This window comes from Urocitellus parryii, chromosome 13, assembly GCF_045843805.1.
Source record: "Urocitellus parryii isolate mUroPar1 chromosome 13, mUroPar1.hap1, whole genome shotgun sequence".
In the NCBI taxonomy this organism is placed as follows: Eukaryota; Metazoa; Chordata; class Mammalia; order Rodentia; family Sciuridae; genus Urocitellus; species Urocitellus parryii.
In genome coordinates, this window is record NC_135543.1 from 51,525,280 (window position 1) to 51,539,320 (window position 14,041).

Below are 14,041 nucleotides of genomic sequence, written 5' to 3' on the forward strand. Positions count from 1 at the left end.
CAATATCTTTATTTTGTTCATTTATTTTTATGTGGTGCTGAGGATAGAACCCAGGGTCTCACACATTCGAGGGGCGAGCGATCTACCGCTAAGCCTCAATCCAGCCCATATAGTTTTTTTTTTAATATTTATTTTTTAGTTATAGTTGGTCACAATACCTTTATTTGTTTATTTATTTTATGTGATGCTGAGGATCAAACCCAGGGCCTCACTTATGCTAGGTGAGTGCTCTACCACTGAGCCACAACTCCACCCCAGGACTATAGTTTTTAGGAAGCATATCTAGTAGATAATTCATTTCCACTTACCTATTACTTCTTTTAACTGATTTATTCTGCCATGGTGGATCTATCACAATTACATCGAATGTTTTCCTACCTGAAATCAAAGACAATTTCAGAACCCTCTGTATATGACTACTTTAAAGATGCAGCTCAGTGAAAGAAGACATAATTAAGCATATTCAAAAAAATAAAAACTAACAATGTACTTTCATTAATAACACAAATATGACGGAATGCAAAAAAAGGTTTATAGCATTTATTCAAATATACTAATTTATCTTTAAAAATTAGTATTCCCCTTATAATTTAGGATCTCAGATTTTAATATAATTTCTCCCACTACTATTTTGTTTTTGCAGTACTGGGGATTAAACCCATGGGTGCTATACCACTGAGCTATACCTCCCTTTTTTACTTATTTTTTTTTAATATTTATTTTTTAGTTCTCGGCGGACACAATATCTTTATTTGTATGTGGTGCTGAGGATCAAACCCAGGCTACAGGCACGCCAGGCGAGCGCGCTACCACTTGAGCCACATCCCCAGCCCTTTACTTATTTTTTTAAACATTTCTTTTTTAATTGTAGTTGGACACAATACCTTTATTTTATTTATTTTTATTTATTTATTTATTTTTTAATATTTATTTTTTAGTTTTCGGCAGACACAACACCTTTGTTTGTACGTGGTGCTGAGGATCGAACCCGGGCCGCACACATGCCAGGCGAGCGCGCTACCGCTTGAGCCACATCCCCAGCCCCTATTTTATTTATTTTTATGTGGTGCTGAGCATCAAACCCAGGGCCTTGCACATACTAGGCAAGGGCTCTAAAGCTGAGCCACAACTTCAGCCCATACTTACTTATTTTTGAAACAAGGTTCTCACTAAGTTGCTCAGACTGACCTTGAACTTAGGATCCTCTTACTTCAGCCTCCAAAGTTGCTGGTATTATAGGCACCCAACACCACACCTAGCTCACTTCCGCTTTTTACAGACACTACCTACAGATGACTACAGCTCACTAAGCTGGATGCTAATAATTTGTAAATTCCCCATAAATCTTAGCAACCACATGAATATGTTCCTTTCAAATTAAGGTGACTTTTTTTTTACTTTACATTTTTTAATTTTTTATTTTGAAATTTCAGTCTTATATTTGATATACTGACCATAATAAAATTTTCCCATTTATCTACTAATTTCTTTATTCCTTGTCCAAAATCAAAATTTAATTACCATGTCTCCTAAATATCCTCCAATCCAGCAAAACTCTTTCTTAAGTCTTTTATGACTTTGAAATTTTTAAAGGATAGAGGCCAGTTATTTTATAGAATTTTATAGAATGTCCCTCAATTTGGGTTTGGTATTTCCTCATAATTAAATTTAGGTTATTTATATTCGGCAAGAGTACCATCAAAGTAATGCCTCAGCACCTTATCAGAAAAATATGTGTTATAGGATGCGAAAATGGCTTACCAACATTACTTTACATAACTGGATTAAAGTATTATTGCCAGACTTCTCCAGTTTTTCCCTTGTAATAGACAAGTATCTTGTGGGGACATACTTTAAGATCATGAAAACATCCTGTGCTTCATCTTTTCACCCATTCTCTTGACATCCAATTATTATTATGGTATTTGTCAAATAGAAATTTCTAGTTCCAACATTCAATCCACATTAATTAATTGTAATTTTACCGTAAAGAGGAACGCTCTCTTTTCCCCCTTTTATATTTTTGTAAACCTAAAATCTCATAAGTAATAAAAGGGTACATTTACAATAAATATTAGAGTAACAAAGACTAAAAAAGAATGGGAAAAAATGTTCAAAGTAGCATGATTTTCTCATTAATTTGTTAACTTGTCATTTACTCTTAAAGAATTTATGACACTGCTAATAGATAACCACTTTCAAGTAAGATGGCCAGAGAGCAATTAAAAGAAACTTTCCATTAATAAACTATGTTGAAGTTGCTTGATAACTTAAAATCTTGCTATAAAACATCAACATAACAATAAACACATGTTTAAATTCAATTTAATCAATATACCTCTTATGTACCACCTTTATCCAATTAAAAGTTACAACTTACTAAAAACACTGAACTAAGAATATGATACAGATTATTTCATTTAATACTCAAAATGACCCTCACAAGTAAGTACTATACCCAATTTATAGATTAGGAAATTAAGGCTCAGCTTTATGAGGTGAATAGCCCAATGACTCAGCTAAAATTCAGAATCTATTCAAATACATGTCTCTGTGACTATGGAATTCCATATTTAAATTTTTTAGCTTTGTACAGGAAAATGTCTCAATAAATTTTAGATATACACTTGAACATTAGCTTAGCCTAAAAGACTAGGAATGATCTGGGAATATTCATAACTGAAGCATTTCTATTTAGCTGTGAAGAAATGTTAAAGAAAGTAATATAATTAAATACAACTGTATTCTGGATTCCTAAGTACTGAAAACTAATTATATTTGCTCTCTTAGGGATAGTTTCTGACCCTTTGGTCATAATAAGAATATAAATTTAAAAGAAAAAGCAAAAATCAGCACATTAAAATTGACTTTGTGATACTAGGAATAGAACTCAGGGGCAATCTACCACTGAGCCTCACCCCCAGAATTTTTTGTTTTTTATTTTGGAATAGAATCTCGCTAAATTGCTGAGCCTAGCCTTGAACTTGGAATCATCCTGCCTCAGTCTTCCAAGTAGATGGGATTACAGGCATGCCACCACATCTGGTGTAAATTCAATTTCAAAGAAAAATTATACTGGGAAAGGTGTTTACCCTGTCATCATAATGTAGGCCCTTGTTCAAAATTCAGATAGCTTTTAACTTCTGAGGTCACAGAAAAATTATCTTTTTCTAATAATAAACACAATAATTACTTACAGTTCAGAAGTGGCTGTATACAAGAAATGTCAGATAAAAGAAAACTGCACTTCGGTGGCAAGAGGTATTTCTGTCCCATTAAAGTAATCATTTTTGTAAAATTAGAGTTATTTTCAACAACCCGTGAAAATAAATCCTGCTCTGTAACAGTCATATCATCTTCTCTCAATTGTAATGTCTGAAGTTCCATTTCATTCATAGAAGGTAAATGCTTTGCCATTTCACATAATCCTGACAAATTGCAGGTATCAAGTGGTAAAGTAATGGGTTCATTACACTTGTCCTGATTTTCAAATAGTGGATACAGAAAACCACTTTTGAGACCTTCTTGGATTAATTTTAAAGATCCATCCAAAATCAGCTCTCTGATCTGTAAGAGAATTTGTTTAAATTACATTAAAAGGACACTGACATTATTATTATTTTTTAAGAGAGAGAGAGAGAATTTTAGTATTTTTTTTTTTTTTTAGTTATCGGCGGACACAACATCTTTGTTTGTATGTGGTGCTGAGGATTGAAACCGGGCAGCACGCATGCCGGGCGAGTGTGCTACCACTTGAGCCACATCCCCAGCCCAATGTTATTATTTTTTGTTTGTGTGGTGCTAGAGATCAAACACAAGCATGCCAAAAATGTTCTACCACCCACCAGCTCAACCCAGCCCTAAAATAATTTTCTAAACAATGAAATGCCCACTGTGCTTTGGAGATCTGAACTTGTAAATTTTATTTTTGATATATTCTTTCACAATCAAAAAGAGAAAAATACAGTGTCCTACCATCAACATTAATTCAACATGTACAAAACTGGAATTATGATCCCTCCCAAGCTGAATTTCAGCCCGTTTTTCAATTTCAGTTAAAGGCACTCCACAGTCAAGTATAAAATATTTATGCACTTTTTAAAATATTTTTTTAGTTGCAATGAACACAATATCTTTATTTTATTTATTTATTTTTATGTGGTAAAGAGGATCGAATCTAGTTCCTCACACATGCTAGGCAAGTGCTCTACCACTGAGCCACAACCCCAGCCCAGCATTGTTTAAATTCGAGAAATATACCCTTCACATTACTCATGCTTTCTTCTGCTACTACATCAGTATATTTTTTTCCTATGCCTTTATAATTTCTAAAATAGCACAAGTCTACATAAGTTTACATGGTTAAAGTAATAGAAGCATATGAAGTATCAATAAAAACTGATTTAAACCATTTTACACTAAAAAAGTAATAATAAGACACTATTTACTTCAAACTCTGATCAAAAAAAATTTTAAGAACATCCTTCTTTATGTAACCCATTTATTTTATATTACTTCATATTAATCTTCCCATGTAATCAATGAACATTTTATACCTACCTTTGTATGGTATTCCATAGCATCCAATTCACCTTGATTGAAAACAACACATCTTTTACGCTTCTGAAAAGCAGATAAATTACAAAGTTATTTGCTATCTATTACAATATTGATATTTTAAAATATTTTTTATTTAAAGAGAAATATCTTTTCTCTATCACGCTCTATATTGTATATTTTTATATCTTAGTCTTTAAGAGGAAATAATTTCTATTGAGGTCAAAATCAATGCAAAGGGGTACAAACTAAGGAGGTAAGCTTCCCCAAAGTTTAAAAAAAAAAAAAAACAACGGGGTGGGGGGTGGGGTGTGTGTATGTGTGTGTAAAATGTCACAGCAGTCTTATCTGCCATTAATAAGACCTAGTTCCACATGATAAGAGCATAATTCCAGCAACCATGAAACAGAAGTATGATTCAGCATGAATAATTATCAGTATAATCTATCAGTTAATACATATGATACATAATACATAATAATTATTCTCAACTGTCTTCATTTCTGAGAGGCACTATCCGTGTACTGTCATCAAAAGAAATTATACTGTTTCACTGTACTTTTTTCTTTTTGAGATAAGGTCTCACAATGTTGATCAAGCTGGTCTCAAACTCCTAGGGTCAAGTGATTCTCCCATCTTAGCATCCCAAGTAGCTGGTTACTGTAGGAAGCCCTACTCTCCACTGAACTTTTAATAGTTCTTTATGATTAATCAGAGAGTTAGGTACAAATCAGATATATTTACACCATTGTATATCTAACACTCCGTAGAAAAGAACACGTAAGATCATGCAACACAGAGCAAGTCTACTTTTACTGCTAAAACCCTAGTGCTTACATGGTGCCAAACTCCTGAAGGCAAACAAATGTTTGTTACCTGAATAAATAAATGGACTTTAAAAAGTTTATATATTAAACGTTTTATAAAATTTGCTTTTATATTATTATATATTTTAATATATAAAACATATTTTCACATAATTATATAATATGTACATATTATATAATTTGCTTCAGCATACATTATTTCTGGTCTTGATAACGTTCATTACATATGTTCATCTATATCTTCCATAGTAAATGAGGAACATGCCCCACATAAAAGACTAAAAATTACAAAGTAATGTCTTTACTCTAAACTGCAAAGTACTTCATAAATGTTCATTTGTCTGAATTAGTAAAAGTAGATATATTGCATTCCTATTGTACTGAGATCTGACAATACTATATATTTCCTTTTCTGTGTCTGACACAGACGATCAATATAAATTTGTTGAAAGGAAAGAGAATGTTTTTAAAAAATCATAATAACAAAAATTCTACTTCAGGTACCTATAATAATGTAATAAATTATATTTATTACTTCCCTTATTCTAATTTTCATCATGCTTTCCTATTTCATTCTTTTCCAGGAAATTATAAGGTACAAGAAGGCATGGACTGTTTTTCTTGTTTTACCACACTATATACAATAGCACATAGAAAAAGCTCAAACATTTGTTGGGTGAGTAATGAATGTATTCCCATAGCTTACCGTTTATAGAGCATTCATGTATAGAACACTCACTTTCAAGCCAATTTTGCTTACTTTTGAAATGTGCAATTTGGTCTTCTAGAATGGTAGAATGTTAGGAAAGTTAAAAATTAGGATATGCTAAATCCTTGTTTATGCTTTATTGATTCTTCCTTATATCTAATAAATCACAGGTATTTGAGATACTAAAATAAAAAATTGGGGTTTTCTGTAGAAAAATAAATATTTCTCAAAACTCTACCTTTCCAATAATAGAACTGGAGATTTCCTTTTTAACACCATTCAATAGATCTTCTTTTTCATTACTTTGTTGACATTTATTGTGAACAGCTGGAGTTATATAAGGTTTGGTGACATTAAATAGTTCAGATCTAAAAACATATTTTTTGGGGGGAAGTTCACAATTTCTTGAATCCTCATTTTCTGGCTTAGTGATAGAGTCAGGAGCAATAAGTGTAGCCGAGGCTCCAAAAGAAGATGCAGAATCCTTTTGAAGACAATCCAAGTGAACTGAAGAAGCAGACTCATTTTTATTGCAACAAGGCTTAGGATGCTGGTAAAGTTGATAATTTATCTTGTTAATGAAAGAAAGATGATCCAATAACCACCCAGGTAACAACTGGTGTACCACAGACATTCTTTTCTTTTAAAAAGTTTGGAAATTAGTAATTAAAAGTAAAACAAAACTTTGAAGATCAACTTCTTAAATATCCTATACTTCAATAAATATAAACTTCATATACACAGACCTGATATGCAAGTATACAAACTGAACACGTACGTAAAAAACGATTTAAGCATTCATGATATGTTAAAACATATAGCAGCTCTTAAGAAAAAAATGCAATGGTTTAATAAAATCTTTTAATTTCAGAGCTGATCATTCAAATTTTTCAGCCAGCTTGGCCAAAGAGGTTTTAACTTGATGTTATCTGGAATTCCAATTTGATCTTCCTTCTTCCTGTGCCTTACACAATTTTCTTGCTTGGTCCTTGAATCTAGCCAAAATGTCCACATGTAAGGAAGTCACTGAATTCCTTAAAAGATGAAAGTACACTGTTAAATGAAAGAATACTAGTTACCTAAGTAAATACATTCTTTTTTAATGAGATAACTACTTGAGGAGGGTCACAGAATTTCAAAGAGTTGTTAGTAGGTCAGCCCATTTTGTTCAAACTACATTTGCCACAGTAAATCAGCCCATTCTCCCAGTATCATTGCCCTATTTAACTACTGTATCAATGGAGTAATAGGGTTAAAAGATTGATCTAGTCAAAACAAATGCAATTTTAACAGCACATAAAAAGCACTAAATCCTAGCAAAACTGCAAGGCTGAAGGTCAGATTTGTTATCAGCCTGAGCCCCTCCCCTCCAGTAACTAGGTTTTACAGAACTTCCTTTTTTTTTTTTTTTTTTTTAAGAGAGAGTTTATAGTTCTGGGTATAACTTTATAAATCAAATGTAATAGAGAACTTAAAAGGGCACGGAATAAGAAATAAGCAGTTAACAGTACAGCCAACAATAGCATTTAGATTCAAATTTCTAACAAAGGGAATTACTTGATCTCACAGAGCCTCAATGTTAGCATTTTTATAATGTCTCAGCTTATATAATTAAATGAGATAATCTATATGAAATGCTGTGCACAAAGCCTGACATACAGCTTACATAAATACTAACTGATAGTATTGGCGATAGGGATCCTTTCGATCCTTGGTTCCCCCTTGATAGACACCATGTGTGAGGAAGGAGATCGTTGGTAGTAAGATCTAGAAATTTAGATGAGAAAACTGAAACTCGGACAAAACAGGCTATATGCCCCAAAATTACCTGTTAGTTAACGATACAGTTACTACAAGACCCGGCTATCCAAACTTTCGCTCGGAGATTTCCCACCACTTTCCAGTTATTGGGCAATACCAATCTTTGGGTTTAAACTCAGGGAAACGAGGATGTCTTATTTTAGCAAGGTAATCCACGGTATTTTTTGTCGCCCTTCTGCTACATCTCTGATTCACATCCACCCGCCTCAACCGGTCACCCCCCGCCCCCAGGATTCTTCCTTCTTCTAACAGGCCACCCACCACTAGAGGACCGCGAGACGGTGGCGAGCAGTCAAATCTCCAGCCAGAATCCTGGAGGCAGCCACACCAGTACGATCCCTGGAGCCGAGTGCACCCACATTCGGCAGCCACTACGTCCTGCTTCACCATTCATTTTTCAGAAAAGTGCCCGCCGCCTTCCCAGACTGTCATGGAGACACCGCGCATCTAAATAGCGGTCATGAAAGCCACATCCTTCAGGGGAAAAGAGAAAAAAAAAAATTTCTAAGACTTAATGGAAGCCGCCATGTTGCTGTACGGAAAACATTTCCACGGCGCCCCAGAGCACTCAGCCTATTCCTTGGTGGCACTGGACCTTGGGTCTTTAGAGCTAACTTTGAAGGTCAATCCAGACCTGGTAGAGGAAGCTTCAGAGTGCCCGCGAGGCGAAGAGGCGCCATCAGCACGTAGAGTTCCCGCGACCAAGAGCGGCGCCTACGAATTGCGTTACGCGTTACGTAAGCGTGATGACGTCAACCCCGGCGGAGATTTTTAAAATTCAAACCGTCTGGGCGGTCGGAGGCAGAAGCTCTTGTTTTGGCGGCTTCTTAGTATGTAGCGAAGAGTAATTACACAAAATACAGAGATTCGTCCATTCGTCCGCTGAGCCTTGTCAGGAAACTGGAAGAAAGGTAACTAATAACATTCAGTTCTTTGTTAGTGCAAAACTATTCTGGAGGGAGAAAGTGATAGAAAGGTGCAATCTGTTTAAGTGCTGCCGCGAGAGGCCTAGGGCCGAATCTCAGTCCAATAAATTTAAACTAGCAACGATTTTTCCGGGAAGGAGGGAAGAAACTAGGGGACTCTGTAGAGAATAGAGACTGGAGCGAGAGAAGAGGGTGGGAAGAGAAGGACAAGAGAGAGTTGTTGTTGTGGGTATTGTAGCATCTTAGTGGCTGTGTAAGGAGGAAGTCTCCAAGTCTTAATCTTAAATCTTGAGAGTACATTTTAAGTGGAGATTTGGAGTAGACATAGAGAAGAGCCGGAAAATGGAATAGATAGAACAAGTGTACGTGGAAGGAGAAGAAGTAAGTAGCCAAAATCAAGAAAGAAAGAGTGTAATCAGTATAAAAGAGGAATATGGGCCCAGAAAAGTAATAGGATGACCACGAATGTACAATTTCCTGGATGCCAGGGCAGGATCTGAGAAGGCTAAGTAGGTAGTATCTAATGCTGCAAAATTCTGATAGGATACAATATTGTCAATCCTGAATATCTAAGGGGAAAATCTTTTAAGTAGATGTAAAAACAATGAGATGCTAATGTGTTTTGAAAATGGAAGCAGCTTATAGACCATGTTGTGGATAGATGACTTATCCTTTTTGAAGGGAACATAGGAATCAGAAGGACAGTGATTGATTATAAACTGTGAAACGATATAAGCATAAAGCAGGAAATATTGACTTTGGGAAAAGAAAACACAATAACTCCATTCTTTGAAACAAAAGTAAGGAAACGTTTTGAGGGGAAGAAGGGAAATTGAGGTGGTTCTTAGTAGACAGCCTCTGACTTGCCAACAACAATGAGTGGTCAAGGTTAATTTTCAGGAATTTTGCTACCATGGATATTCTTGTGAGGGCAGGGATCAGATATTATTCTTTGTATTTCCTATGTTACCTGACACACTCCCTTGTGCATGGTAGGGCAGTTAGTAAATTGTGTGTAGAATATTTTAAAATGAATTTAAATAGGTATTCTTTGCAGACCTCGGTGTACAGGAACAAGAAGGGGAAAGATTATCTTGAAGATGAACCTAGTTGCTTTTATATTTGAGGATAAAGATATTAGTTATTGCCTAGTCTACTTTTGTTCTAAATCTGGAACATTTTTCTAATACTGAATTCATGAATGTAGTTCATAAGCATGAAGCGCAGTTCATTTTCCACCGGTGGTGCCGGCCGCCTCTCTATGCAAGAGTTAAGATCTCAGGACATGAATAAACAAGGCCTTCACACTCCTCAAACGTAAGTGCTGCCATCTGTGGTCCTAATCTGTGTTTTTTGTGTTTTTGTTTTGTTTTTTTTTTGTCTTAGGCAAAGAAATTATAAAATGGTTAATATAAAGATGTAGTCTGTGTAATGTGTTAGTGAATCCTATCTGTTCCCAGTGATACAATATTGGGATATTGTATCAATATTTGGGATCAACAATACTAGGCACTAGGCCTGATACCGGTGTTTCTTAAATTCCCAAATCCAATGTTATTTGCTCTGATGATAAGCTAAAACGTAATAGCAACCTACAGAACAACACTTTTTTAAAGACTCACAGGGAAAACAGTGCCCAAATGAACTTGCTATATAAACTGTATTTTTTTCCTCTATAATTGATGTTCTTGCAGTTGACAGAAGAACACTATAAGCCACTGTAGAGCTGTATCAATTCTTCTCTAATACTTAGGTACAAGTTACTTGCGGGCTGTTCTTAAATTATTTAGGTTTAACGTACTGTGAGTTTCTGTACTTTTAGAAATGTGAAATATTTATTTTCCTTCTGAATACTTTAACAGAATATTTTGTTGTACATTACACCAAAAGATTTTAGGTATTGAATTGTATTAGGTGTGAAAAGGTTACCATTGGGCTGGGGAGTAGCACGCTCGCCTGGCATGCGTGTGGCCCGGGTTCGATCCTCAGCACCGCATACAAAGATGTTGTACCCTCTGAAAACTAAAAAAAATAAATAAATATTTTTTAAAAAAGGTTACCATCATCAATGTTTTTTGTCTGTAATTCAAATATTGTATACGAAGCGCAACTACATTCTAACAGTGAGCTTTAAAAGAAAAAAGTCTCAAAAGTAACTATCATCCTGTGATTGAATATATCTATTTGTACATTTTGCCTTTTTCTGTAAGGTTGTTATCTGTAAATGTACATATTTTAAGATAAAATCATAATGTAGATAAGATTTTTGTTCTGCTTCTTAATATTTTAGTACTATAATTTATACTTTTAGCCCATCCCTATCATAACAGCTGTGGTTACTGCTAAAATTTTTCATGATTTTGAATAATTTTATAGGTAATAGGGAGGAGGTATTTATTCCAACATATTTCCAAAAGTTTCTTGAGCTGATTATTTCTTGTATTTATTTTAAAGTGTTGTTTTCTGTTTTTCTTAAAGCAAAGAAAAACCAGCCTTTGGAAAGTTGAGTATAAATAAACCTGCATCTGAAAGAAAAGTCTCTATATTTGGTAAAAGGTAATGTTTTAAATGATTAAATTTTTAGGTTATATCTGCTTTAGATGGTAATAAGAGATAAATTAACCCATTCAGACCACTATTTTATTGTTACATGTGAATAATTGGAAGTTCTATACCTAGCACTCAAATACTATAGAATCATAGATTATAAAATGAGGAACTAATCCCACATTTGAGTCTCATCTTTTTCATACTCTTAATGAGAACTCCAAGGAGCATTTGTTGTATGGGCTTTATCTATCTATATTAGCCATTTAAAAATTAACACTGCGAAGATTTTAAAATATATATATTAATTCAATTTAAAATAGCAATAAGACTATTACATAGTAAAATAAATAATGTGTTTTTAATGTTAAAAAACGTGTTTCAAAAAACAAAACTATTTCAGAGAGAAGAGTGACATTGTTTTCCAGTTTTGCAAATCCCTTTTAATATGTGGCTTTACAGAAGATAGGTAGATTCTCATATCTGCTTCTGCAGTCTATTAGAATATTATGCATCTTATAGCCAGCCTCTGGAAAACTTCACTATACACTCATGGATAAAATGAGCCAGGCACAGTGGTACATGCCTGTAATCCCAGCACCCAGCTGAGGTAGATCATAGATCACAAGTTCTAGGCCAACCTCAATAACTTAGCAAGACCCTCTCTCAAAATAAAAAGGTCTGGCCAGACATGATGGCTGGAGACAAAAACAGTGTATCCTCACAAGGCAGTTTTGAGGATTGATTGAAGGAGATGGTAATATTTATAAGATCTAACATTTGTTGAGCATTTCTAAAGCCCAGATATTAAGTGCTTTTCTGTGTTAACTCTTAATCTCCAAAGGCAGATTTCCCACAAGAAATAGTGAGAAATGATGAGTTGCAGGGAGCAATTATGGAGGGGTAAATAAAAGCACAAGGACTTGGGTTATTGAATAAACGTGTAGAATAGTTGGTGCAGAAGATCTAGTGGACTCAGTACACATTAGAGGAGAGTGTATGTGTTGTTAATGAAAAGTATTAGTATATTTTTATCCCTGCCTTATTTTATATCTAAATTTTCTTTTAACTGTTATAACTTCATATTTTACATTCTCTTTATTTATTTGCTTACTTATTTATTTATTTAGTACTGGGAATTGAACCCGGGGCATTCAACCACTGAGCCACATCCCCAGCCCTATTGTATTTTATTTAGAGACAGAGTCTTACCAAATTTCTTAGTACCTCACTTTTACTAAGGCTAGCTTTGAACTCATGATCCTCTTGCCACAGCCTCCTGAGCCGCTGAGATTACAGGCATGCACCATCACGCCCAGCTCTCTCTACTTTAAATAATAGAATTCTGTTTAAGTAAATAAGGATTAAAAAAATTAAACTTTAATGCTTGGTGCCAATGTTAAAAATAATAATAATAATAACAACAGCAACAACTTAGACTTGACCACAGAAAGAAATATCTTTGACTTTTAAAACTGTGTTTCCAGAACTAGTGGACATGGATCCCGGAATAGTCAAATTGGCATATTTTCCAGTTCTGAAAAAGTCAAGGATCCAAGACCACTTAATGACAAAGCATTCATTCAGCAGTGTATTCGACAACTCTGTGAGGTATTTTATAATTCAAATAATAATTGTGAATGTCCTCTTAGGTATTTTCCAATAATTTTATTATGACAAAATGTTTGATGTTTCATAAAAGTTATTGTAGTTTCTTACAGAAAATGGTTATGCATATAGTGTATCCATGAAATCTCTACAAGCTCCATCTGTTAAAGACTTCCTGAAGATCTTCACTTTTCTTTATGGCTTCCTGTGCCCTTCATATGAACTTCCTGACACAAAATTTGAAGAAGAGGTTCCAAGAATCTTTAAAGACCTTGGGTATGAACATTATTAATATTTCTTAGTCTGGGGAAATTATTGGAACCTGAAAAACAAATTCAATAAATTTAATGTTTGAGTTAGAAAAATAACATGTTTTAAGATGATTACTGTGAACAATACATATAGAATGAATAGAAGAGGAATTATACTGTGGATATATTAGTCTGTTTCGTGTTTGACTTATAAAGAATAGGCATTTATTTAGCTCATGGTCTAGGGGGTTAGAACACCCAAAAGCATGGTGTCAGCATCTGCTCTGTACCTTGTGAGGGCTGGATCATGACATGGAAGAGGGTATCACATGGCAAAACAATACAAATGTGTCAGAGAGATCTGACTTTTATAATAAAACCACTCCCTCAATAACATTCCTCTAGATGGATTAATCCATTCATGAGGGCTCTGCCAGTCACCTCCCAAAAGTCCCCATCTCTGAATATCATTAACATCTGACTTTATGGATTAAGTTTCCAATCCATGAATTCTGGGAGATGAACATTCACACCATAGCAGTAAGTTAGTACAGAACTACATGTGATAGAGCATGAGGCCCTAAACTTGCGAAGTGATGGGGTAGAAAGTACATGCTGGTTACCACAGGTTTTTTTTTTTCTTTTAAATATTTTATTTAGTTGTAGTTGAACACAATACATTTATTTTAATTTATTTTTATGTAGTGCTGAGGATCGAACCCAGCACCTTGCACATGCTAGGCGAGTGCTCTACTGCTGAGCCATAACCCCAGCCCTGGTTACCACAGATTTTAT

The 14,041-nt window shown here is 34.5% G+C and overlaps 2 protein-coding genes across 2 annotated transcripts in view; one reads left to right on the forward strand and one right to left on the reverse strand.

Annotated features, from left to right (window-relative positions):
* Positions 1-8,492, reverse strand: part of Mettl4 (methyltransferase 4, N6-adenosine) — a 30,054-nt gene extending 21,562 nt beyond the window's left edge. The window contains exons 1-6 of the mRNA XM_026394536.2: positions 8,176-8,492; positions 7,772-7,860; positions 6,332-7,127; positions 4,561-4,623; positions 3,198-3,567; positions 309-378 (exon numbers count right to left, since the gene is read on the reverse strand). Of these exons, the coding sequence (XP_026250321.1) occupies positions 309-378; positions 3,198-3,567; positions 4,561-4,623; positions 6,332-6,727 (899 nt within the window). The 5' untranslated portion in view covers positions 6,728-7,127; positions 7,772-7,860; positions 8,176-8,492. The remainder of the gene's footprint in view (positions 1-308; positions 379-3,197; positions 3,568-4,560; positions 4,624-6,331; positions 7,128-7,771; positions 7,861-8,175) is intronic.
* A 275-nt stretch (positions 8,493-8,767) lies between these two features.
* Positions 8,768-14,041, forward strand: part of Ndc80 (NDC80 kinetochore complex component) — a 39,003-nt gene continuing 33,729 nt past the window's right edge. The window contains exons 1-5 of the mRNA XM_026394540.2: positions 8,768-8,825; positions 10,048-10,157; positions 11,319-11,396; positions 12,875-12,998; positions 13,099-13,271. Of these exons, the coding sequence (XP_026250325.2) occupies positions 10,057-10,157; positions 11,319-11,396; positions 12,875-12,998; positions 13,099-13,271 (476 nt within the window). The 5' untranslated portion in view covers positions 8,768-8,825; positions 10,048-10,056. The remainder of the gene's footprint in view (positions 8,826-10,047; positions 10,158-11,318; positions 11,397-12,874; positions 12,999-13,098; positions 13,272-14,041) is intronic.